Source organism: Crassostrea angulata, chromosome 9 (assembly GCF_025612915.1).
Source record: "Crassostrea angulata isolate pt1a10 chromosome 9, ASM2561291v2, whole genome shotgun sequence".
Classification (NCBI taxonomy): Eukaryota; Metazoa; Mollusca; class Bivalvia; order Ostreida; family Ostreidae; genus Magallana; species Magallana angulata.
The window spans coordinates 13,457,943-13,485,109 of NC_069119.1; the positions used below are offsets into that span (position 1 = coordinate 13,457,943).

At 32.6% G+C, this 27,167-nt stretch overlaps 1 protein-coding gene and 1 long non-coding RNA gene across 6 annotated transcripts in view; both read right to left on the bottom strand.

Annotated features, from left to right (window-relative positions):
• Positions 1-707: 707 nt before the first annotated feature.
• LOC128163892 (uncharacterized) lies at positions 708-4,061 on the bottom strand. The gene is made up of 2 exons (XR_008240875.1): positions 3,876-4,061; positions 708-1,076 (listed from the first exon to the last, which is right to left on the bottom strand). It is a non-coding gene; the product is annotated as an uncharacterized LOC128163892 (long non-coding RNA).
• A 5,104-nt stretch (positions 4,062-9,165) lies between these two features.
• LOC128163141 (uncharacterized) overlaps positions 9,166-27,167 on the bottom strand; it is a 63,691-nt gene continuing 45,689 nt past the window's right edge. For 2 of the 5 annotated variants that reach the window (XM_052826658.1, XM_052826656.1), the window contains exons 2-5: positions 16,396-16,547; positions 11,231-11,308; positions 10,688-10,864; positions 9,166-9,402 (exon numbers count right to left, since the gene is read on the bottom strand). In XM_052826658.1, coding sequence (XP_052682618.1) covers positions 9,191-9,402; positions 10,688-10,864; positions 11,231-11,308; positions 16,396-16,519 — 591 coding nt within the window. In that variant the 5' untranslated portion in view covers positions 16,520-16,547 and the 3' untranslated portion in view covers positions 9,166-9,190. Of the gene's footprint in view, positions 9,403-10,687; positions 10,865-11,230; positions 11,309-16,395; positions 16,548-17,134; positions 17,532-17,570; positions 17,964-20,936; positions 21,026-27,167 lie in introns of those variants that run through there. The other 3 variants (XM_052826654.1, XM_052826657.1, XM_052826655.1) reach the window with 3 other exon arrangements.

Consider the following 27,167-nt stretch of genomic DNA (forward strand, 5'->3'; position numbering starts at 1 on the left):
GCAATTTGTGAGCGTATCTAAGTTAATTTTGTACTTACAACACGTTAACTAGTTAATACGCTTTGATAAGGTTTTTATTACTTAAGGGCGAATCTTTGAGTTATTCATTTAAAAATACACATAAAACTTGGAGGAAATTTGTATTGCGTGATTTTATATTTGCTTTACTCATCGATTTGAAACGGTGTATACATGTATATTCACATACAGTTCTTTGCTGTGTTAACAATTTGAAAGCTTTTGTTCACATTTTGAATGTTGAAGTGAAAATTCCTGTTTTAGACCTAAAATGAATGTGTTCAACGTTAGGAACTGTTTCTTTATGCATAAAACAAATAAAATAATGGACAAATCAGCTTGAAAGAGATTTTTTTCTGGTATATTGAACCTTTTTACAAAAAAACGGGACACGAGCCTTGTTTACATGACAAAGAATTGTGAGCCCTGTATCTTGCTTATAACTTTACGACTGAATCTCAAATTTCATTTGAGCATTTGTAATGCATTTCTAAAGCATTATAAATAATAAAATCAGAAAATTAGAATTTTACAAAAGTCGTGACCCTGCGCCTTTAATTAACTAACTTGTATTAACTTGTAGGAATTCAAATGTATAATATGTTAGAATACCGTGTACATTTTTTACAAGAGTGAAAGTTTTGTCAAGATACGTTTACTGTTTACAACAAAACACAAACTTTGTATCATTCAGAACTAACTTCAATTTATTTCAAAAGTTTGGGATAAAAATACAAGTCGCGTTTAACTTATACATCAAGAACCTGCAAAAATTACAAATATGTTGGGGTTTTTTTTGGTAATGAAAACCATTGGTTTCTATTAAGGTAATAGCTCATTTAAAGATTCGTCTCCAATCAATCATCCAAGGATCTTTCTTGAAGAGTGAACGAAATTGGCCTCGTTTGGCGATTAGTGCCTCGGGAATCTCTTGTGCCTGAATATGCGCCTGTGCCATAGGAACCTCCTTTTTGTCCGGTTTGCATAAAGCACCATATTCCGTAATGATTCCCAGGAAAAAGACAAATGCTAGAAAGGATCCGTATGTCACCATTGTCCTAGTATAGAAATAAAACAAAAGGCTTAGTGTTTCTTTAAAAAAACCAGGTTTTAAAATATTGCAGCACAATTATTGCAAGACGTAGTATTTTCTTTCATGCAGTTTGAAGATTATGGATCCGAAACGGTTGTGAAAGTCTATTTTAACAGGTTACTGAGGCTACAAAGTATATATATATATATATATATATTTATCTCATACGTGTGGTGTATATTACCCGTGTGATAAACCTTTGCTATATCACACGGGTGATGCTATATCAAATACTTCCGGTCCGAACTATTTTTGATACAGCCCCTTGCTTCAACGCTTCAGTGACCTAGATCTATATGTTTTTACGAAGATTTGCTAGTACTTTCAACATAACTATATTTACTACAAAAATTGATATAAAAGGGATTATTTTGTCAAAGATTTAAATTACAAATATGAAGGAAAACACATAACTGCGTCGCATAGGCGTCGGGACCGGGGGGGGGGGGGGGTATACATAACCGTAACCGTAACCACAATTTTGAAAGTTATACACAACCGTTACCACAGATTTTTGATGAGTTTAGCCCCCTTCCAACTTTCAATTTGCTTTGTGATTTTTATAAAACTGCAAATTACGTTAACTATCACGGAGATCATCCTGACGACGCGATGAAAACAGCGCTCTGATTGTGTACAAGAACTTACCGAAATAATGTTTCATAAGAAGTTTATTCCACCACCAGTACTAAGCATCCTTATTCACTTTAATTTCGAATCATAAGGCTAGTGTTTGTTTTTATAGAACATCAACAACTGTTCCTCGTTCGAGTCAATTCAAACTAACGAGCATTCGCAACTTCGTGTAACGTTATGTCAACAAACTTGATTATTCACGTCTTCTAATCGGAATTTCCATTTAATCAAGTGAATAAACTCTAAGAAAAACTATTTAGAGCTAAAAAATTATTTTAAGGTTTATTTCAGTGAAACTTTACATTAAAACAGTTAGATTTATCTCAGGAATGACGTACTAAATTGTATTGCGCAAGGTCACAATTGAGCCGCATAACACAACGTTGCATCATCGTTTTTAATCTTTGAAAAAAACAACAACAATTCGGGTCACATAAGGGACTGTCTCAAAAGCTTCATAATATAAATCAAATTGTATGAGATAAATAGAACATCTATGATTGTGTGATTTTATATTTGCTTTATCCAACTCGTTGAAATGGTTATATTCGCTCGGCAAGCCTCGCGAATATATACACCATTTCAACTCGTTGGATAAAGCAAATATAAAATCACACAATATAGATATCCTCTATATATATATATATATATATATATATATATATATATATATTAATACAGCTTTGATTAATTCTAGATACTTGGCTTTTATGTAGTAAAATAAGGGTACCGTTGTAATTCAACGTTTGCTACTTTTATTGCGAACGTATACACTTTATACTTTTTAAATAGTTACTGCTATATGTCAACTTGAAAGTATTTCAACTAGTATGATAAAGCATTGCATATTGGCAAAACATTGTCAAACCAAATTTCAGCTACAGAACTCTTAGTTATACATGTTTATTGCAATCAAAGAATTATAGATGAACAAGAATGAATGTTTTTTACTTTTCTAAACACTTAATTGACGATATCTGCAAAAATTCAAAAAAAACTTCTTTATCTTCAACAACAAAATAAAAACAAATAACGGAAACAAAAACCAAAAAAAGACAACCCCCCCCCCCCCCCAATTAAAAAAAAACCCACCAAAACAACAACAACAAAATCCAACAATCTAACAAAACAAGAAACATACATTCTCATACAAGTTCCTATGAAATATTTTCTATAAACTTAATCTTTTTTAGATACGAGTATTTCATTTAATACTCGTATTCCTAGAAAGTTGTGTCTTTCACAAAGAAGATGGGGGAATAAGATGGCGCAACTGCCCTTTTGGTTTAATCGTAAAATACAATTTCAAATTTAATATTTTTTAAATTAAATATATTTGATATGTTATAATACAAGTTGACAAAATGGTAATTTATTACTATATTCAGTTTGAAATATTTTAAAAAAAAAGATAAGAAAAAAATAATAAATTCTTAAGTTTTGGTGGTATCGAACCCACAACCTAAAAGCCTAAGTTCTCTAAAGTTACTTAATGTCTGGTGCTCTAACCACTGAGCCATTTTATTCACAACAAAGTGTGTTGTTTAAATGCTATATGAGACGTTGGCCACGAATTTTCACAAACGTTTAATTATTGGGCTACAAAATTGCATTTTTAAAGTATAGTGGGCCATCTCTCCACATTTTTAATTTAAAATCGGTTTAAATTCCACTAAACCACATTTAGACTATGACAAAAATATAGAGAACAGACCCACTCTATAAGAGAAAAGGCATTGAAGTTTTAAAAATGACACTATTTGGAGGATTTGACACGCATACGCCAGTTTCAATCAACCTATTGCAAGTAATTGAAATATATAAGGGTTACAAATCGATGTTACGTTAAATATACATTGTTTTCATTTTTTTTTTTTTGAAATTATCAAATTTAATGATAATTTAATTTTGCAGTATCTAATTATTCCTCATATGGGCATTTTACACGCTTTATTCACTCATCTTCTTTAAATTGCTAAATTTGAAAGCTATGCCATAACATAATAATATTCCATTTAATTTGTAGTCTGTGATTAATGTGTCAGTTTCTTTTTAAATAAGAATTCGAATTCATTTAAATTTAAAAAAGATACTTTTTAATGAATAATAAATTAGATGAATAGCTTACCTGAATAGTGTGTATTTCCTTTTAACTAAAAATCCGAGTTTATGAAATAAAAATACCCTGACTTTTTTGTGATGAAGGACGTAGATGGCACTTCTGACCTGAATGCCGCTGTATTCATAACAGTCGATAAAGCATTGGCCTCTGTCGGCTTTATATAGTGAACATATCGTTTGCCTGCCCGCGTGGTTCAATATTGGCCATTTAACATAAATAACAGATCGACAAATGCCCTATTTAAAGTGGCTGTTGTTTAGAAGGGCTGGACTGCCATTTTTATATTACATTAATATCTTCTGAAAAGAAGACCTCTGTATCAAGATATAGAAAAATATTCAAATGTTTTATCTAAAACATTTTTTTCCATCTGTACATATTTTATCAAACAATAGTTTTAACTAAACAAATCATATTTGAAGGCTTTTAAAAAAACTGAAGGTTATAAATGGAAATAATCTAGTTTCTCCAAATGACGAAGACAGAGATTGTTTTTTTTTTAAAAATATAAATTCAAATATTTGTAATTTTGTTGTTTGCCTATTATATAACATTTACTCAAATAAGCAATATATTTTCGACAGCGTTTCTTTGAATTTCATATGGAATTGAGAGGGAGTGTTGAGGTCCTCTTCAGATTAAGTTTTTTAATGAAAATCTTAAACGTCTTATCAAAAATGAACAAAACGGTCAAAATAAACCCAATTATAGCTCTTAAAACAGTTATTTGAGAATTTTCGATGCAAATATTGAAATTAAAGAAGCATATTAAGTAAACATATTTTTAAAGGTATTTATAGAATCTTCTTCTTCTTCTTCATTTAATATCTCTTGTTATTTCTTGGGTGATTTCTATAATTGCAATATAGAATAATAATAGTATACGTACTAGTCTTAAACCTAATCAATCTGAGAAAAGAAATGGTTCGATGAATTTAAGAGAATTTACAATGTATAAACGAGTTAGTTCCATAACAATAATAAATATTCGTTTACTAGATTGCTTTAAAAAAGTTACATTAATTTTAACTTTCTTTTTTTTTCTTTGTACTAAACAACTAAATCCATGTTGACAAACCATAGTTTAGCACTGAATTAAACGATTAGGGCTCTTTAGCGTGGAAATAACTCGATATCCTTACTTCTGTAAACTATCATCACCCCTCAAGAAAATTTTAGCACGCCAAAACACCATGATGACCTTTCAATGGTGACACCTTTGGGGTTTAAGAATTAATCACGTTTACGCATTTCGATATATGATCTTAACATATTGGGACTTTACATAAAGCAATACTAAAAATAAATATTCAATTATTGGTGTGTGTATATATATATATGTGCTGTTTTTGGCACATTATAGACTAAATTATAGAAGCTTTTATTTTACAAATGTGATATATTATCATTTCCTACGTACACGGAGAAGTGTCAGATAGTCTTCGTAAATTAAGAATAATAAAAGTAATTCTAAACTTTACAAGTATAATTTTTGGCCGAACGTGGGCGATTTGCTTTTAAATGGTATTTGTAATAAGCAGGGCTTTTTTTTCTTCAAATTAACTCACTATACATAAGGTATGTCTTTCGTAATATGATACGCTGTCTTGGAAAGTGTGGGTAAACTGTTTATATCATGAAAGAAAGTCAGAGTTCTTGAAAATATGATTGTTTAAAAAATTAATATATTTAGTATCATCGAAATGACAGTTTAGTGTAAGTCTAGTTTTTATTGCCAAAATATAAAAAGGCTTACGAGCGTAAACAGTTTTTTGGTTTCCCTCGAACTGAAATGCCCCCCTTTCATTGGTTTAAACATGACACGTGACTGCCGGATATATCTCTATATCCGTCTGATGAGAATCAATATTCGGCGACATGGCTGACGCTTCACCTACTCATCTCGATATTTCATACTATTTAATAAAAAGAACTGCGTTCCGTAATAATAAGTCCTTAAAACTTCAGATTTGGAGTAGTTGCCTTTTAAAATTACTTTTAAATTAGAGTAGTTGCCCTTTGAATTGACGTGACATTGTTGTGTTTGGATAATGGCAGCATCACAATTTGCTCAAACTTCTGTGGAAGAAAGAGAGAAAAAGTTTAAAATTAAACAGCAACAAAACATTAGAAATGAACAAGGGGGAAGCGAAGATTTTCAAACGCTATTTGAAAGGCGAGGATGAGATTTTGAGGAGATTGACTAAATTAAATTGGACAGAATGTAAAGCTTCTGTAGAATATCATCGCTTTTTGTTATATAAATGACTCACTTGATAGTCCTCGTGAAAACAAAACACTTGATAGGTTTGTTACCGAATTACTGCAGAATTATATTGAGTTTATCAGTCGTATAGACGGCAAGGCAGAGCTACATGAAGTGCCTTTATTAAACATGTAAGCGCTATTTGAGTAGGTGTGAAATAAATAAAATCAGGTTTTAAATTAATTGGCTTTTTTTTTAATAATCCTATTTAAAAGTGACACTTGCGACCTCATTTTTATGTAGTGTCCGGTACATGCGCATATCTGAGATAAAAAATTCTTTAATTATTTTGATAAATCTATTTGTTAAAAGTGTAGGAGTCAATCCCTTCTTTATATATTTTATTTAACAATTTATTACATGTACATGTATATTTACATTCAGTGCATATTTCTCCTTGTGTTTTCATTGGAAATCTGCGACGTTCAATTTCATTTGAATACACTTAGCTAATCCATGCGCCATGAGCACAAATATAATCGTCATCACGCATTGTTGGTGTATTTATTTTTGTAAGATTAAATGACACATCCAATCTTACATGTACATATGAAAAATAATCAATAAATCATATTAAGTCGTTTATAAAAAAAATTTTCTCTACAAAGTTTCTGGCACTATTTTTTGTCGTGGAAGCTTACTAAATAATATGTTAATATGGCTGTTCCATGTATGGTTTATATCCCTGATTAAGAGCGTATATAATGGCTTTACAGCGACAACAAACATATATTTCATACAAAGAGACATCCGTATGAATATAATCATAAGCATTGAATGCTTATTTTTGGATATCGCTGTCCTATAACACACCAAATTATGCAAGCAAATTATCATAACGTGCTAACGCCCGGTATTCGATTTGTCTGCACCACTTGGTGTGTTTTAGGACCGACGACATCCAAAAATAAGCAATCAATGCTTAAATGAGTACACAAAAATATTAAGACTCACATTTAATACATGATTCATGTAATTATAAAAAGTGCAAAATCCTTGGCCTTGAATAAATACACTACTGACGATTTAACGCTTTGTCATGATTTAAATAGCCAAAAGAATAAAGAACTGAAAGTGACCAATAAAAAAGCCATGCTTGACTAATACGAAAACCGATAGCCAAAGTATATCTCTCTATAAAACTTATACATATGCATCTGCATTGTACACATACCTAACCGTCATTGTTATTTTTAAACAGGTCAGATAAGATAAACTGACTAGAACAGATATTAATTTCAATAGTGACAAATTTGATATATGAGGTTAAGCAAAGCTAGAACTAGTATCAGTGAATGACCGAAAATAATAATACTTGATAGCGTTTCATGTCTCAAAGGTGTTTAATTTTCGCTTCCAAATCATACCTATATAGATGTGGATTGTGGTTTTCATTCTATCAAGTGCGAACTGTGGAATAATTGAATGCGCCAATTTGCTAAGCACAGAATATTGGTCTGTGGGGAAAAATCGAAACTTGCACTTTGGCCTGTGGGGAAAAATCGAAACTTGCATCTTTGCAGTCGTATTTTGCATTTCAAAAACTTATCTAATTAGTTCGCTCTCTTTATCTTTCAGCATTCAAACACAGACTCTTTACAATGTTGGTGAAGATGTAAATTCGTGGGGGAGGGCTTCTCACGAAAACCAATTGAGCCACCACGAATTTTAATGATTCCACAGTATGTTACAGTAATACAGTGTTACAAGTAGAGAAGTTGAGTGGGGTTTTTTTTTTTTTTTTTTTTTTTGGTTTTTTTTTTTTTTGGAAGCATAAATTTCATGTGAACATTATACTTGTAATACTCAATGTTCGTGGTTACATTTCAAGATTAAAGTGATTCTTATATTCAAAATACAACCATTACGACCAAAATGATGATATGTAGAGGTAGATATACATCTCAAGAAAATAGTTTGACCTGGTGTTTAATGCTTTTGAAAGTGAAAGTGCACAAATACCTCAGAATATTTAATGCTTTTATTGTTTCATACTGTACGCATACCGCTAAACCATCAATAATTTTACTGCACGCGTAGTGCCGTGATAAAGCATATTGTTATACTTTCATGTTAAATACTGAAATCTGATTGGTTAAGACGCAGTTAATAATATTTACTATTACCCTCGGCGTTAGCAACGCACTTGGCAACGGGTAACATTAAAAAATGTTACATGCGCGAAAATTATGCGCGTACGGTTCGCTGTAGAATTCACGTTATTCCTATATAAAAGCAGTAAAATTTTCTTAAAAATTTTAAAAAAGACATTCAGTATAACAAAATAAATAGTGCCTGTTTGGGAGGATAACAGTTGAAATTGACACCCCTCGAAAACCATTGTCAACCTCCGCTTCGCGTCGGTTGACAATGGTTTTCTCGGGGTGTCAATTTCAACTGTTACCCTCCCAAACAGGCACTATTTATATTGTGGAGTTTTGATGTCTCATGATAAGTTAATTCAACAGAAAATATGTTCAAACCAGTATTTCCTATACTGCATAAAACATTCCTCATTCTATTGCATCATGTTTAATGCACTATATTTACATTCCAAATATTATTGGCTTATAAAGTGTGTTAAAGGCTACGTCAGTTATAACACTATAATGCACTCAACGGTTAAAATAAAAAGTGTAATTATGACATCACAAACGTTGAACGCTGTAAACTGCAACGTCACAAGCGAAAATCGACGTTTTTGGCTGTTACAGTGGCTATTCCATTAAAATGAACCTACCCTTAGGATAATACAGGGATTTTAAGGTATACATTACATTTGCAGACACGACCAGAAGTTAAAAATATAAATATAAGCATTAAATCCTGACTTTTTTTTAAAGAAACAGTCTCATAATTGCAGCGATGTGTGCATACAAATTTTCATAACGCGCGTTACTCAATTTGTATGCACACACCGCTGCAGTTATGAGACCACATCTTTCAAAAAATCATGATTCAATGCTTTAGTAACCATTCTTTTCGCTGTCACAAAGTATTCTATCAATAAAACCAACGCAACAATTCATTTAATTTCTCTTTGTTGTTTGGAAAATCAAATTTCACAAATAAAAGGGTTTGGAAATGTTATTGCTTCTCCGCTAGTCTCTCCTTGTGCAGATATTTCAAATGCTAATGCCGTAGGTGAAGTAAACTCTATATAATTTGGGCCTAGGTAAGGAAGAGGGTCGCCATTGTCAGTTAACCATGGCGAGGAAACGGAACTTCTCGATCCCTGAATATAAATGGCGAAGAGCGAATTTTGAACTGAAAGAAATTAAAATTAATATTGATTTTATATAACTGGTCGTGTCATGATATTCTCATATATCCTTAAGAAGAACTTTGTATAAAGAAATTGATTCAATTTTTAAATTAAACACTAAAACTAAAATTAACTAAAATTATATGGCATTTTTCCTTATAAAAACATCTTGCAATTCTCAATGAATTAAAATATTTCTACGCAAAATGGATTTAAAGAAATACCCAAGAAATAATAACACAAAATAAACAAACAATTAACTTAAATTTAATCTTAAATCTAAAAAAATAAACACCCATACGAGTGGTTGTACGTGTGGAAGTACACAATGAACTTATTTTAAAATATTTAACTTATAAATTAACCGTTCACTATTTCGTAGAACAAATATGAGCAAAAGGTTAATTCAGACTGCATATCAAGCTGTTCACTAATAAAAGTTGAATTAGCAAGTGCCATCTTTGAAATAAGTACTACTTAATTACGATTGCAAAAACAATCTAATTTCTAAGACGAGTTAATAGATATATGTTTACATTTACCAAGTATGATTACCTCTATTTCTTACGGAAATTGATTGTAATTCATAGCTCTGTGGAAACTGACAAGATCGACTGAAAACTACAAGCCCGTCCTATCGATTGGTTGAAACGTTCTTTTGTGCAATGTCGCCACCTTCTTACCCCGTATGAATCACCAAAGAAAGCATTTTATTGTTTAAATTCTTACAATTTACACCCAATGTGTTTTTTCTTTGTGACTTAAATTCAGACAGCTCTAACTGAACGGTCTGAAATATACATGAACGGGTGATGTAATTTTTATCTGCAATGATCGCTACTTTTATAACCAGCAGTATTTTATTTTTCATTTTTATGTTTAAGAAATTGGCGAATTGATTGTAAAAGTAAGAAAAAATGAACTAAATTACAAAACTACGTCAGCTAAAGGAAACAGCATACTAGTCTTTAATGGTAGTTTGAGTCTGACATCATCATGACCACTTCGTGCAGACCGTGATTTTTCTTAGGTTGATTAAGGTTCCGACAAATCGTAAAACGGGGCGTGCAGATTTCAGTCCTGTCAGTTTATAAACAGCTATGAATTGCAATCAATTTCCGTAAGAAAGAGAGGAAATCATACTTGGTGAATGTAAATATATTATGGCACTTGCACATAACTGGCTATCTAACGCAGGTTATCTATTTTTCTGTACAATACTTGCTAGGTTTAAATTTAAGCTTATGTGAATTACCAAAGAATCATTTTTTTAAAGTAAAAGTTTACCCATTAAGGATTTCAATCTTTCATACTCAGCTTCGGAGTTCATTAACAGAAGCCGTCCTCCATCATTAGCACACTGTTGTCTGGCGCCAGTATTGCTCTCACGTTCAGTGTACAGACGATAGCATCCCAACACGGGGTCAGCCCTATACCCCGGTGCCGTGCAGGATTCTGGGGATACTGGAACGATTGCATTTAAGCAAATGTATGATTTTTCTTGATCACGGTATCAGTAAAAAAAATGTAGCAGAGTAGCCTTTTATCTTCGAATAATTTCGGAGAATACTCTCTCTCTCTCTCTCTCTCTCTCTCTCTCTCTCTCTCTTTTATCTGTGTCTGTCAGTCTGACTATGTCTATCTTTCACTCTCTCATTCTCTCTCTCTCTCTCTCTCTCTCTCTCTCTCTCTCTCTCTCTCTCTCTCTCTCTCTCTCTTTCTGGTCTACTGAAGTCTAATGAATGAAAAAAAAATAACGAAACAAAAAAATAGAGAGGAAGATTCTTATTTTCACTTTCAGCCGGATAATATTTTAATTAAACCCATTACCTTTTCTGGGAAAGTTCAAAACAAGAACAACAGTCGTCAATGTTACCAACTCTAGTGGACTAAAGTTGTAGTCCCCATCTAAATAAAAAAAAAATCGAATTTCATAGCAAGCATTCCTACATTCCTATGTATAGCACTTGGAATTGATATTTCAAAATGCGCAAAATCGCAAGAAGCGGTCGGTCATGGCCTTTAAAAAAATATATTTTTATAGCAATTGCAAACTACATCAATTTGCAATATAGAAGAAGTGCTTTGTGGCAACCTACTTTGAAAAACTTGCGCATTTTGAAAAAAAAAAATATTCAAAATGCTTTAAAGGATGACTGCATTTAAGGACATGCGATATTTGCGAGAAAATAAACTTTTAAAACAAACATTTTTCTTCGAATTGCAGAAGTGGTCAACATCCAAACTGCAACTTTACGAAACTGCGTTAGATAGATGTTTAAGTATTGAATCCTTATTTTTTGAAAGATATAGTCTCATAACTGCAACGGTGTGTGCATACAAATTGAATAACGCGCGTTAGATTTAATGTTTATATATACATTTTTTTTTACCTTCTTGTCTTGTACGCAAATGCGAATTATACCTCAAAATTATTGTATTATCCTATGGGTAAGTTCAAATTAATGGAAGAGCCACAGTAACAGCCACAAGCGTGATCATTGATTTTCGCTTGTGACGTTGTATTTAGCAGCGTTAAACGTTTGTGACGTCACAATTAAAACTCATGATTTAACCTATTAGTACCCTGTCTGTGTTATGGTGCTATATCTGCGGTAGCTTTACATGCAAAATATATGTGGAATGTAAATATATACTCTTAGCAAGTTCGAATTTGTTTTTCATATGCAGGGGTCATCAAAATCTCCTGAATCTCCATTCGATATTGAGGACGCCAACTTTTATACTGACCTCATACATAGTTAACGCATGTCCGTCTATTGCTCACCCTTAAACAGTTGTTGTATATTTGTATTATCTAAGTTATTTCAACGGGTTATTAATAGACAAACATGCAGTCATTGTTTTTATGAGGAAAAACTGCTTCTTCTTACTTTTGCTTTCTCTGTTGTAATCAAGGGTTGATACATGTTGAATATTATAATTACCACGTGATTTCTCACCTCAGGTTACTTTGTGAATACAAAGTTCTATCACGTGACGTGTAAGATAGTATGTTATGTACTGACTTGAACAATGTTTTTGAACACGTTGAGTTGCCAAGCATTGACTTAAAGTCTCCTGTACTTAAATGGACGTTGCCTTATTATTGAAACCATAATAAATGGTATACTTGTTCCATATAGTTAGCATTATCTCTCATGCATATTGGAAATTTATCTATTTGTTTTCTATAATTTTTAATTTGTAATGTATGTAAATGAAGGATTTTATTGGTTAAATATTATCCTTTATAAATCTGGGTTGGTGAAAGCTAAGGTGTCTAAAATATGTCTTAGCCTTTTTGACAGGTTTATAAGATGCTTACGTATTAGTATATATTTTTCAGTAGACCAATTAGTGTAAGAGTAATTTGTACGAATGGACCAACAGTTTTTGAATGATGTTTCATCTATTAGACAGTATTAAGAAAGTAACAAATGTACGGTTACTCTTTTCCGTGAAAGATTAATTCTGCGTTTACGTTGACTTTTGTGGGATTTATTAGTGATTTTAATGACTTGTTATTTTTGGAACTTTTATTCTTGTTAAAAAATTGACCAATGCCTAGACAAGAACTACGATTCAGAACCAATGGCTGTCACTGGCAAAGGTCGTTACGACCAATCTTTTATTTAAAAAAGGATGCATCTGAAAAAAAACATTGAGTCATTTGTGTATTCAATATAGAAACAAATGACTTAAAATCAAACTATGTTAACACTGACACAAACAATGCAGAAAATGCAGGAACGTATGTTTAGTAATCCTATGAAAATTGGAAAGAAGCGAAAAGAGCAGGACAACCCCCAGTCAGCTTCAACAAGCAAAACAACCAAGCAGAACAGCGAATCTGAAATCAAGTCCTAGTGCTTAAGTTTGGCTGAAAAATGTGGTGAACCGATCTACGAAAAGTTAGCGAAAGTCGACGGTATGAGAAAAAAGCTCATTATGAAATGAAATATCAAAGAAAGAAAAATACTGCAGATCAAAAGACGGTACTTGTTTGGTCATGGCCTAAGTGAACACTTAAGTCTGGGCCCACTTGAACCGGAAAGTCAGGACTAAAGTTGTCCGCCTTCAAAAGTCCCAGGCACTGGTATGTAAAGCCATTGTGCTCCAACCTCAACAGTTAGATTTATTGTCGAAGGCCGGAAAAGAAGTGTCGATTCAACACCAATAAGTGATATGAACAGACTAATATGGAAAAAAGTTAATGACTTTTGTGTATTGTGACCTGTGATATCGGCGCAGAGAGCCTTTACTTCAGCCAGACAAAAACGAGGAGTTTAAAGCATTGTGTTGTGATGATCATCCAGTGACGGATAACTTGTTAGGGACGACCTCGGATAAGTTGTAGAGGACATCTTCAAGGGAAAAAAGTTGGTTTCAAAATATGAGGAACTTTCCATATAAAGATTTAAAACACTACAGCCGAAATTCGTTCGGACATGGTTACAAGCCTACATACAACCATCATGGAGAAGTTGGAGAGCAAACCTATTCTATTTTTGGGGGTACAGATCCATGCAACCGTTCTGGTAAAAGTTCCCGAACACTAAGAACGGTACATAGGCCACAAAACGACGTGAGCAATCTTAATGTATGCTTTATGAACACAAATTATAATTGTTAAGCGGGAATTATATCCTAGTGCATGGAAGCGTGGACCGATGTTACTTCTGATACTTCTATTCTGTCGTATGTAGGAGGGTATTTAATCGAATTCGATGAAGTACCTCATCAAAAGTGTTCTGGTGTTCGCCTTAGCAAGAGAAATCCAACATTTACTTGATAGCAAAATCACTAAAAAAGTGAAAAATTCGGACACGGTTACAGAGCCAGCCGGACAAAGAGCATCCGATACCCAAAATGAGACTTAGTGTTTTTCATGTGTCCGTCAATCGTTTAAAAACAAAGGCGTACCGGACGAAGCCATCGAAATACTCTTCTCCTCGTGGAGAGAATCGACAAAAGAAACAATATTTAGCACATCAACACAAATGTGATTTATGTTTTAGAATTTTTTAACCAGGCTTAGATACTGTGGCTTTAATACTGTAAGGAGTGCATATCTTCTTTTATGCACTTAACAAATTTTGCCATTATTTGTTCACATCCGTTACCTAGATACAACGTTGCATGGATTGTAGATAATGTGTTAAACTATTTGCAAACTCAAGAACCTTTGAGTGAATTAGCTTTGACAACTCACAAGTTCTTAATGTTACTTACACTATTGTATAGACAGAGAGGTCAAACACTACAGTTGTTAGACATAAGAAATATTTCTAAATAAGATGACTGTGTAAACATTGGAATTGATGATCTTTTAAAAACATCAAGTCCTGTAAAACATTTTGGGGGGTTGTATCTTCCTTGTACCCAAATGATGAAAGACTTTGTATCGTCCGATAGAATTATGAGACATTACCTGGAAGGAACAAAAGATCTAAGTAAATGTTACAACCTTATTTATCGCGACACAGAAACCCCACAAGAGGGTGTGTGCGGCTAGAATCAACATCAACGTATTCAAATCCTGCAGTACTAGGGCGGCATCCAGAAGTGCAGCACTTGGGCGCAAACTCACCATGGCTACTATCTTAAAGATTGTTGGATGGAAAAATGACAGAAAATTGTATCATAAACCCGTTTTGATTGGTATAACTTTAGGAAAAAAGGTGTTGGCAAGATATGATAAATTGAGAAAGATTTTGAAGTGATTGTAAGAAATGTGTATGCAAATGTTGAATAGATTTAGAACCGACTACCGTTTTGTTCTGGAAACAAGAGAATAGAATTATATAATTATATAGCAATACATGTACATGAAGATAAGAAATAATGAGCTTAAAATATTATCATTATAATCCATGTCAAATACATACACATAAGAAAACATAATGAGTGTCCCCATGAATTTCAATAGAAACAAGTATGCACCCTGGATTATTTTCTAGGATTTATCAACTCTTGAATCGCATTTGAGGCTGAAGCACCCTATTGGGAGAGGAAATTCTTAAGTGGCGTGATCAAATGCCTTCCCGTATATTGGAAACATACACCTATCCAAGAAAACCCCCCTGAAAAATCCAATTTAAGCCATCAAATATGAATCACGTAAAAAGCTTATGGCCTCAGTTGATTCCTCGTCAACCTAATTGGTTCAAGAAATTTCAGCAAACCTTCCAGGTAAGTCTTGTTTAACTTAAGAATTATACAATACAACAATTGCAACGTTTGACGTGCCATATACGTATTACAATAATAGAAATATTACTTTCGTGATTCTTGTTCGTAAGTTATCACACAATCTCTTTTAATCATTCATTGTGTATAAGTGTGTGTGCTACTTTTCTTTTTTATGATGGAATGGTTATACAATACCTATATCATATTTCTGATTGCACTAATGTAGGCTTTGTTTAAGCACAGATGTGTTCACTGTTTGTTATAGTGACTCAAGACTGGTGGAAGACAAAATGAACGATACACACAAGTTTCATAACAAGCTCAGTGACTTTAACTTAGAGATCGACAGAGCACAGCGAAAATTCAAGTAATTAAAAAGTCAAATATATTGGATATGGGGTTCCCCATATCTACGCTTGATTTAAGGGTGGTATGGGACACCTCCATATTGAGGCATACTTTATATTGAAATAAACAATAAATTCTAGTATAAATTATACATGTTTTCTTCCCTAAAAGTGTTACCTTAACGCGTAGCGCAGTGAGTTAGAGTGTTAGCCAGCAACAAATCTGTAAATCAGCTGGGGCTTTTATAATTCTTACCTTTCCAATTATATATAAAACAAATTGGTTAAATATTTTAAAATCTGAAATTTTGAAACCAGTGAAAGTATTTTAATTACAATGTAATTTTGTCTACGTTAATATCGACAGGTATCCCATAACATCTTTAGCACATGAAATGATGGACTAGGAAGATTGTAAACAAATATTCAATACCTAATATTTGTTGTACTTACAGTATGATGCAGCAAGAGCCGAACCAACCAGCACTCCACTCAGAAGGACTCGGTTGTTTGTTGTCATGGCAACAGTATACATTATCATGAATGAAATCACAGTGGATATCATTACATACTTCATCAGGTCTTATGTCTCCGGATTAGTTAATCTACAAAAATGTACATGGAATTTTAAAATTATTTTTAGGTTACTGCATATTCCTTATTTTACGAACACTTTCAATTCTGCGATTTACATGTAACCGTTTTGAATCAAATCCCGAGAAGATAAAATCGCGACCACCAAATTTTTTAAATCAAAGTTCCTTTAGTTTACATCTGTCCGAAAATAAAAGCAAGATTTTAATATCCTCGAGATGTGCTTTGTTGCGATTTTACGTGGACATTACTTTTGCGCGTTTAAGTAGGAATCTACCGTATAATTTGAATAGTGTATCAATAATATGCATTTTCTTCAAAAGCACAAGATACGCTGGATAAAACGAAATGAAAATTAATTGATTTTTTCATCGTTGTTTCACGGCGCGAAAAATAATTGTTTAGTAAATGGATGATATTTGATCTTGATCTTGTCAGGTATAAAGAAATTATTTACCACCAAAATAGTAAAAAAAAAAAAAAAATAATAAAAAAACCCCCAAAAAACAAACATCCATCCGATTCTCCATCAGCAACCCCTCCCCTAAAATATAACTTAAGAATATATAAAAATGAATCAAAACCTAATTATACCGACCATAAAACCCTCGTTTGCGATGGGTATATGTAGTGACAACGAAGTGTCAAGTGAGATTGATATACTATGTTATAGGTAAGTAGAAAATATTAGGTATCTTGTTCACATAACTCCCCTTAAGGCTTTTCAATAACCACTAAGTTCGATTGTAGGTCAGATACATTATATATAAAATTATGTATATGTAACTTCCCTTAAGAATTTCAATAATTATTACCATTGAGTTCGATTGTATGTCAGATTTTAGTTAAATTGGTTTTAGCAGAAATAAGAAACTGTTCACCTGCGCCATTCGATTACCCTGGTTGTTTAAACTCGAAACTCCTCAATCCCAGTCGCTACATTAAATCAGAGAACTTTAATTTGTTTACAAGCTACATGTAGAAAATCAGCATCGCCGTCAAAAACTTAAGTTTTCTTCAGTATAAAAAAATACCTATTTACTGCATATCCGCATGATAGCGAGTTTATTGTACCCCTTAACAGCGGCCTTTTTCCCTTGGCTTCGTCTTGTGAAATAGTCGCTGTCTCGGGGAGAATTAACTTGTTATTATCCTTATATCTAGTTCATACACACACACACACACACACAAAATATATTTTTTTCAAACCCGACATGATGCAGTTAAGAGATAAAACCCTTGAAATTCTGATGATCATAAAGCGCAACAGCAATCTTGTATAAATCTTTCAATTTAAACGTAATAGTGAACATTAACCTGTAAATATGTTTAATCGTGTTTTATATATGAAACGTTCGCAAAAAAAAAAATCAGCTTTTAAATTATTCTTTAAAACTTATTGACTTTTCACAAGTAATGGTAATGGTAATGCATTACTTCAAGCAAATTAAGAAATGGTTATTGTAATTTAATGCCCAAATTCATGAAGTAGTGGTAATGTAATGATCTATAGGGGTGGGGGTGGGGGTCCGAGCTCCCCTACCCTGGCCAATTCAAATTCAATGTTTTTGTTAATTGGCACAGTAAAATTACTGAAAAATGCCTCCTCAGTACCAATCTCAATATCCTCCCATGTTCTAAAAATACACATGGGATGCTAATTTCTATCGGTAAATATCTTAGATGTCAAGTGAGACGTACTAAAATCATCGAAAGTGGTAATGCTCAAACAACACCAAATTCATGCAACACCACGGATAAGGGGTCACGAATAGGTTGCATTGCTTCATTCCCTTTTAACACACAAACCGGTGCCTTGACTTTAGTTACTCAATTTTGACAGCTTGATGGATTAGAACTACTTAAACGTGTAACATAAACTAAACATTGCGGTTTAACGAAGCAGAACATTTAGGTACATGTCTAGATTTACTTCTAGACTGGTTCTTCAGTTAGAGCTGTATGAATTCAAAGGGGCACAATCACGATTTTGGTCAAAGTTCATTGTTCCGTTTCTAATGCTAACAATGCTTCAGTCATTTGTAATAGTCAACAAAAATCTTAGTGTTAATCATCGAGTTATAAGTGAGATACAGAGCTCTCGGTTCCAGGTTTATAGCTAACATGAATGTGACAAATGCTAGGAACTGTTTATCTAGGATCAAAACGAATTAGCAAGTACAATAAACAGCTTGAGTGAAAAAGCTTTTGTTGGAAATTAAACCAACGTAGACAACCACTTGACACGAACCTTCTTTACATAACACAGAATTGTGAGCTCTGTACCTTGCCTATTACTCTTTGACTGACGCCAAAATTTAGGTGATCATTTGAAATGCATTACATGTAATAAAGCATTGTAAACAATTAAAAACAGAAGAATAAAAAGGATCAAAATCTTTAAGTCTGAAAGGAAAAACACTGTGGATCTTTTAACTCGTCTTTGAAATCAGATTTTTTTTTTTTGCAATCGGAAATAAGTACCTATCTCAAAGATTGTACTTACTCATTCAACTTTAGTGAACAGTTTGATATGAAGATTGAATTAACTTTTTCCAATGTTTATTCTATGAATTAGTAAACGATTTATTAAGAAAATTTATATTTTGAAATGAATTGAATTATATTCTCACACGTAGAAACACTCGTATAAATTTTTGGATATTCTTAAATTTAATTTTAAGTTATTTGTTTGTTTGATTTGTGTTATTTTTTAAAGCATTTCTTCAAATCCGTTTGAGTAGAACTGTTTGATTCATTAAGCATTACATAATACTTTTATAAAGAAAAATGCCATTTGGTTTTAGATTTAAAAAAAAATGAATATTTTTTTCTAAATCTGTATGCAGATTTCTTCTAAAGGATATCAAAATGACACAACCAATTTTAATGAATGTTAATTTTAATTTCTTTCAGTACAAGAATCGCTCTCCGGCGTTTATATTCAGGGATCGAGAAGTTCCGTTTTCTCGCCATGATTAACTGACCATGGCGACCCTCTTCCTTACGTAGGCCTAAATTATATGGAGACAACTGTACTTAGGGCATTAGCGATACCTTTGGGTAGTGGGGAGTAACTGGCGGAGCACCAGACGCAACTCCAGTCTTTTTTATTTGTGAAATTTGATTTTCTAAACAATAAGTAGAAATTGAATTAAAGATTGGATTCATTTATCATAGGATTCTTTGTGACAGCGTCAAATCAACTTGAATTCTTTTTTACTGGTATATTGAATCTTTGTAAAAAAACAAAAAACGGAGTACTTGTTTACATGACAAAGGATTGTGAGTCCTGTATTTTGCTTACAACTCTACGACTGACTCTCTAATTTCATTTGATCACTTAAAATGCATTCCTAAAGCATTGTATATTATGAAATAGAATTTGATCAAAATCATGACCCTGCTTCTTAAAGTCAATGACTGAACTTTCTAAAAAGAAACTAAACCCCTAACAATTACAACTAATGGTGTAATTTTTATTCACTCGACTTACAAAGCCAATCAACTCAACAATTATTTTGCAATTACATGCATTGAACGAGTTGGGAGTTCAGGGCCCCATTTTTCTTCTTAGCTACAAGGCCCACCGTTTTCTATGAATATATTACGTATCACAGACCAGAATGAAGTTAAAGTTAAGGGATTTTAACAAAACAATGCATATCAAAAAAAGGAAAAATATCTTAGTTTTATACAAAAAAAAAACTGCTGCTAGAATCCTATATTTTCCTCTGGTGAATACTTAAACGTTCTGTTCTCTATAGTCTGTTCCAAGATATTTTTGCCGCGCATTTACTTAAATAAATCAATGTTTATTAATACACCAGGTTTAAAACGATATTTTTCACTAGAAGGTAAAAATCCCAAGACGTCTGTAATAATACAGGTTCACAAAGTCAATCGGTTTAACTATATGATAAAAAAAAATAAAAACTTACGGGTAATTAACATTGGAAAAATTGGCTGCCACTTCGGCCGGGGTCAGTTATTATTTAGATATGTTCGTGTCTATACGTGTTATGTTTGATGACGTATTTGTACGTCGCGCACGTTGCCGCCGTAACGCCTACTTTCGCAATGTTTCTGTATTAGTCGTAATTTTCCATGCATCCTTACCGAGAATAATTCCTATGAAGACATCGTTGTCTGCTCTTTCTTTATAAACGCTTACACAATAAGAGGAAAAGATGCCTAAATCTAAAGGTGCAAAGGCTGTGACGTCCATGGAGGTATTATTACTCATGAATCACATTGTTATACAAATGCAGTGATTTTTTTGTTTCTATATTGTATAGTACAGTAGGGCCTATTCAATTTCAATACATTTTTATGCTAAGGCAAGAATATACTGTATACATGTATCCCATATAAATGTTTGTTGTAATCTCTAAACTTACCTTTGAATGCATCATTGAAACGATTCCATACATACAAGAAAAAACAACAATATCAAAGCAGACGAAATTGTGTTGAAGATATTTCAAATCACAAAACATCATTAATAATCATTATATATGATTATCAAATATATAAATATCAATTTTTAAGACGTATTTCATTAACATTTATATATTTTATAAATAAATATTTATATCTTATCAAATAAATCATTCACACTTCCATTAATATTCACCTAATTCTTCACACACGAAGTTTAAATTTTAAAAAAATCGTAAGTGTTACCTTTACTAGAAATTTTGGAACTAGCTATTAACCATTTATGATATTGTAGATTTTAAATGGTTAAAATTCCACCAACTATTGTACTTTTGATAGAGAAATTTTATGTAATACAACTAATCAAAACATGAAACTTTGATGATCATAAAGTGCAACAGTAATCTTGTATAAGTAATTTAAAATGAACGTGATAGTGAACATTTACCTATAATATGCTTAATCATGTTTTATATATGAAACGTTTGCAAAAAAAAAATCAGCTTTTAAATTATCTTTGAAAAACTTATTGCCTTTTCACAAAGTGATGGTAATGTTAATGCATTACTTCAAGCAAATTAAGTGGTTATTGTAATTTAATGCCCAAATTCATGAAGTAATGGTAATGTAATAATCTAGAGGGGTGAGGGGGTCCGAGCTACCCCTACCCTGGCCAATTCAAATTCGAAATTTTGTAAATTGGCACAGAAAAAATACCAAAAATATGCCTCCTCAGTACCCATCTTAATATCCTCCCATGTTCTAAAAATACATATGGAATGCTAATTTCTATTGGTAAATATGTTAGATGTCAAGTGAGACGTACTAAAATCATCGAAAGTGGTAATGCTCAAACAACACCAAATTCATACAACACCACGAATAAGAGGTCACGAATAGGTTGCATTGCTTCATTCCCCTTTAGCACACAAACCGGTGCCATGACTATAGTTACTCAATTTTGACAGCTTGATGGATAAGAACTACTAAAACGTATAACATAAACTAAACATTGCGATTAAACGAAGCAGAACATTCAGGCACATATCTAGATTTACTTGTACTTCTAGACTGGTTTTAATTTAGCCTGTTCTTATTCGTTAATGATATAATAAATTTTAATGGAGAAGGCTTACATAGGCATTGCTTGCTGCCTAATCCTTTTATGTAAATGTAAATTTGCATAATAAAATATGTTCAAATCAAATCATATAATAAAACACTTGGTGAGTATAAAACTCGCTAGACTCAGTCGGCTGGTGTCCGTCTCGTAAAATAGGTGGGATGGTTATTAATGATAACACTCAGGTCTGCCTTTGCTCTAAAAGGGTCGGGCCGTGTAAGAAAATGCCCGTCTTACATAAACGGCTGATTTTTTTTAATATTTCACTTAATATATAATCAATATCTATATACAGTGCTAGGCATGCACTCTTTATGGTGTAATAATGGCCATTTTGGTGTTTCGGCATTTTGGTAAATCTCAAGCATTACACCGGCTTGAACCAGATGTTAAAACACATACAACCTTGCAGTTGTGAAGGGTTCATATTTTCATTTTCAGATTGTTGACCGTTTGAAATTATCGTGAGCTCGCATTGGAATGTGCAACAGTTTGGCGCGTGTAAACATATCGAATTCATACTGACCAGCAGGTATCGAATCGAAAAACATATTACTAGTATTTTAGCCATACGATACAACACATTTATTACAAAATTTGCTCGAAAGCTTTTATTTTTATTTAGTTATTTCATACGATGTCATACGAATAGGAAGACTGATCTGCATGAGGGTAAATAGTGTAATGTGTTATTACCTATTTAGGCAATACTCAGTAAATGTCTATAAAGGATTAATATTAATGTATCAAAGGACCATCAAATTGCCGAAATAAGTGTCAAAATTGTTTGCAGAATCTTTCTTGTTATTAAAGGAAAATTAAGAAAATAACCCAGATAGCATGACTTTGTTGGGCCAACATTAGTTGTAGGTTGTAAGGTTGGCGTTGGCTTAACAATGTTGGGCCAACATTGGGCAAATGAACACATGACACATCTAACTTGAGTGTCAATATTAGTTGGGAAAGCAACGTTGGGCCAACATTGGGCCAATGTACACTTGACACAATTTACTTGAGAGTCAATGTTAGTTGGGAACACAACGTTGGGCCAACATTGGGTCAATGTACACTTGACACAATTAACTTGAGAGTCAATGTAAGTTGGGAACACAACGTTTGGCCAACATTGGGTCAATGTGCACTTGACACAATTAACTTGAGAGTCATTGTAAGTTGGGAACACAACGTTGGGCCAACATTGGGCCAATGTAGACTTAACACAATTAACTTGAGAGTCAATTTAAGTTGGGAACAAATCGTTGGGTTTACATTGGGTCAATGTTGTAAATTTACCATCAATGTTAGTTGAGACATGATATTAGCCCAACAATGACCCAATTGTTGGTCGATTACATTTATTAAAATACGCATAACTTTTTAACAGTGGTTAATATGTTTATACACGTGTTTTTATTATTTTTTAAACCATGTTTAGAGATAGAATCATTAATAAAAGGTAAATATACTGTCAATAGTTACATGTACATACTCTTTAAAAAAAGGAAACATGTTAAAATATGCAAGTTTAATATTTATTTTTTAAAGAAGCTTAAATTTGTGAGAGCCAAAATTAAATGAAGATATTCTGCAAATATATTCAGCTGCATAATTGTTTTAAAGTGTAGAATTTAAGTTGCCAATCCTGACTCAGAGATAAGAGATAGCACATTCACTGACCAAGCAATTAAGACAGAGTTTTCGGAGCGCGAGACTGGCCAGTTTCCATGGTTATTGTGATATCTGATCTGTTAGGATGGGCAAACCTGCTCCTATTTAGCATTTTGTAGGACAGATCTAGAGTTAAACAGTCTGTTCAGTGTATAGCCACAGTCAAGCGAATAAAACAGAAATGTAAGTATTATTTATCGCAAATAATTGCAGATATTTATTAAGCCAATTTCATTACCGTCTAAATAAATATTTCTTTCATATATTGATTTTTTTTATTTTTAAGGGAATATGTTCAAGCTGCCCCCTTCAAGTCTGACGAACTTTCCACTGACTTTGAAATTTAATGTTTTTGAAAACCTTTGTTTTATCTGGACGACTATGAACAGTTGTAGATATAAATGAAGCAAAACAAACAGAAGAGAGTGAATTATTACTTTATTCTATTTTGGAGGAACTAAGTTTAAAAAGTGTGGATATAGATTTACCCTGTGAACATATGCTAGCTAAATAACGAACAGCCGTTATTTAATTTAAAGGATTATTTTTTATCATGGCTTGTGCACTCTGGATTCAAATAAATCCATCATTTAAATTGTAATTTATTGTTGCATTTGTATTGTTGTACCTATATTGGAACAACATTGATCCAACATTGGGCAAACATGTCCTAACATTTGGCCAGTGTTGGTCATATGTTACGTACCGTGGCCCACGGTTGGGCAAGTGTTGGTCATATGTTACGTACATTGGCCCACTGTTGGGCCAATATCAGAAGATGACAAATGTGAAATTGGGCCGATATCGGCCCAACATGTTGGGCCAATGTTGGGCCGATTAGCAAAATTACATTGGGCCAACATTATCATACATGTCCAAGACCAACTTTGTTGTTGATATCGACAACAAAATCACGATATCGACATCGATATCGATTTTAAAAAAATGCTTAACCAATTATGATGTCGATATTGACAATATCGTACACAAATTGACGATATCGACATCGATATTGACATACACTGATGAAGTTGCAAAATCATTTTTATTGTCGATATCGACGATATCGTACATAAAATGACGATATCGATATCGACGATAAAAAGTTTTAAGGCTAATTATTTATAGGGGATATCGTCCACAAAATGACGATACCAGGATCAAGAGCGATGTTTATATAATTATATAAAAAGAAGTTTTGAAAAATGTTATTAAAAATGACAATATTAAACTCAATATTTACTCTCATGAATTCTTTTGGAATAATCGGTAATACAATTTAATCAATAACAATTAGAAGAACGTCTAAATGATGGGTTTCAAGGATTGTAAAATGATATAAATGTAATCTTCTAGATAGTAAAGTCTAAAGATAAGCATGGTAAAGTTTTCCAAAGTACTTGATTACGTTCAAAAGCATATTGTTATCGATACATCTTTTGTTGTGTACACTTGTCAATCGATATCATTAAGACGTGAAAAATATGGTGAGTTGCAGTTGTATTTATATTCAAATCGATATCGATCCAATATCGACATAAAATAGGGACAACTTAAGTTGTAAACAAAGGAAAATAGATTTTGATACGGTATCGTCGATATCGACGTTAAATATCGAGATATTGAGTTCTGTACATATGCAAATCGATATCGATACAATATTGTCAATATCGAGGATATCGACGTTAAATATGAACAGCTTTAGTTGTGTTCTTATGCAACTCAATATCGATACGATATCGTCAATATCGACATGAATATGGACAAATTCAGTTGAAGACAAAGAAAATCAATATCGATACGATATCGTTGATATTTACGATATCGACGTTACATATGGACGTAAAAGTTGGACAGCTGTAGTTGTGTACATATGCATTTATGTAATATTAAATTGAAATCAGTAAATCGATATCGATACAATATTGTCGATAGCATCGATATCAATACTACATCGTGTCTTGGACATAACTCAACATTATTTGCCAACATTGGGCCAATGTAACTGGTTTTATTGGGCCAACGTTGGCCCAACAAAGTCATACTATTTGGGAAGAAAAAATAAGAAAACCAAGAATGATAAAGAAAATGTCTTTGTGAATTATTTGAATATGAATTGTAAAATATGCCTTAACGTTTTGAATTTACCGGATGACAGAAAATTTAAATTCACATCATGACACAAATGTCGATGTGACGCCATACTTTATATTTTTAAGTTGTATCATTAATAGAAGGCTATGTAGTTCATTAAGAGTAAAATAATATCATTAATTGTCAGCCTAGTCAGATTTATTTCATTAGTAGATACACTATCAATAGAAATTACTTCGAAGCACTTCCGGCTTCAATGAATTTGATCACACACGACCTTCTTTGGTCACCCCATAATTGCATGTATAAAAGAATGTTTCTTTATTCTTTTGTTCTTTCATTCTTGTAATCTTTAATTTTGACCGATAATGTAGAGGAGAAACCCAATCTTTCAGTACGTTTTGTCATTTACGTTAAAAATTTTAAAAAGTCTATAAATCTATGTAAGCGACTGTAATCAACCCTTTTTGTAGTAATCTAACGAATGATGAAACTTTGATACATTTTTTATGATTAACTTATTGCATATTACTGCTAAATCCATTTATAACCATTATCTGATCTACTATTAAACTTTACGGGTACCTGCAGCCCAGCTGATGTGAAACTTAACTTGTGAAATTCAACGTGGCTATTTTTACCTGCTTTGAGAAAGATAATCAAGAGAAAATAGAATTAGGCTATAACGAGGCTTCAGCGAAAGTGACGCTACAAGGTTAACAGGAGGTTAAATTTTTTAAAAAGCTATACAAAATTAATTCCATTTTACAGCCAAAATTATTTATATAGGTTGGATATTTTGACGTACCTAGTTATTTGAAGTATTGTAGATTTAGAAATTTATATCCGTAATAATTTTGTTGCTCTCAGATTTTTTTTAAAGGATATTAAAATTTGCTATTCTTGTCGCCTTTTTTCCGATTAATACGATATCTATAAACACTTGTATGGGCATATTTATGTTCATTACTCATTTCTTTGATTACATAATATCCGTTCACAACGAATGATCCGAGACAATAACACAGGAAAACAGGTAAACTAACGAAACTACTGCTTCAGACACGTGTATCTGGGGTAGGTATACACAATGTACACAAGTCTGGTGAACAAAGTGGGGGTTTTACACCTCTGGACTGGTAATTAAATTGATTTGTGAAAAGTTAGCTACTCAGTTGTTATCAAATAGAACAGAAAACTAAAATTAGACTGTGTAAAATCAAACATTCATAAGCTAATTCATGTGTATCGTCCGTCAATCAGTAGTTAAAGAATGATGCATGAGACTATCGAAAAGTAAATAATG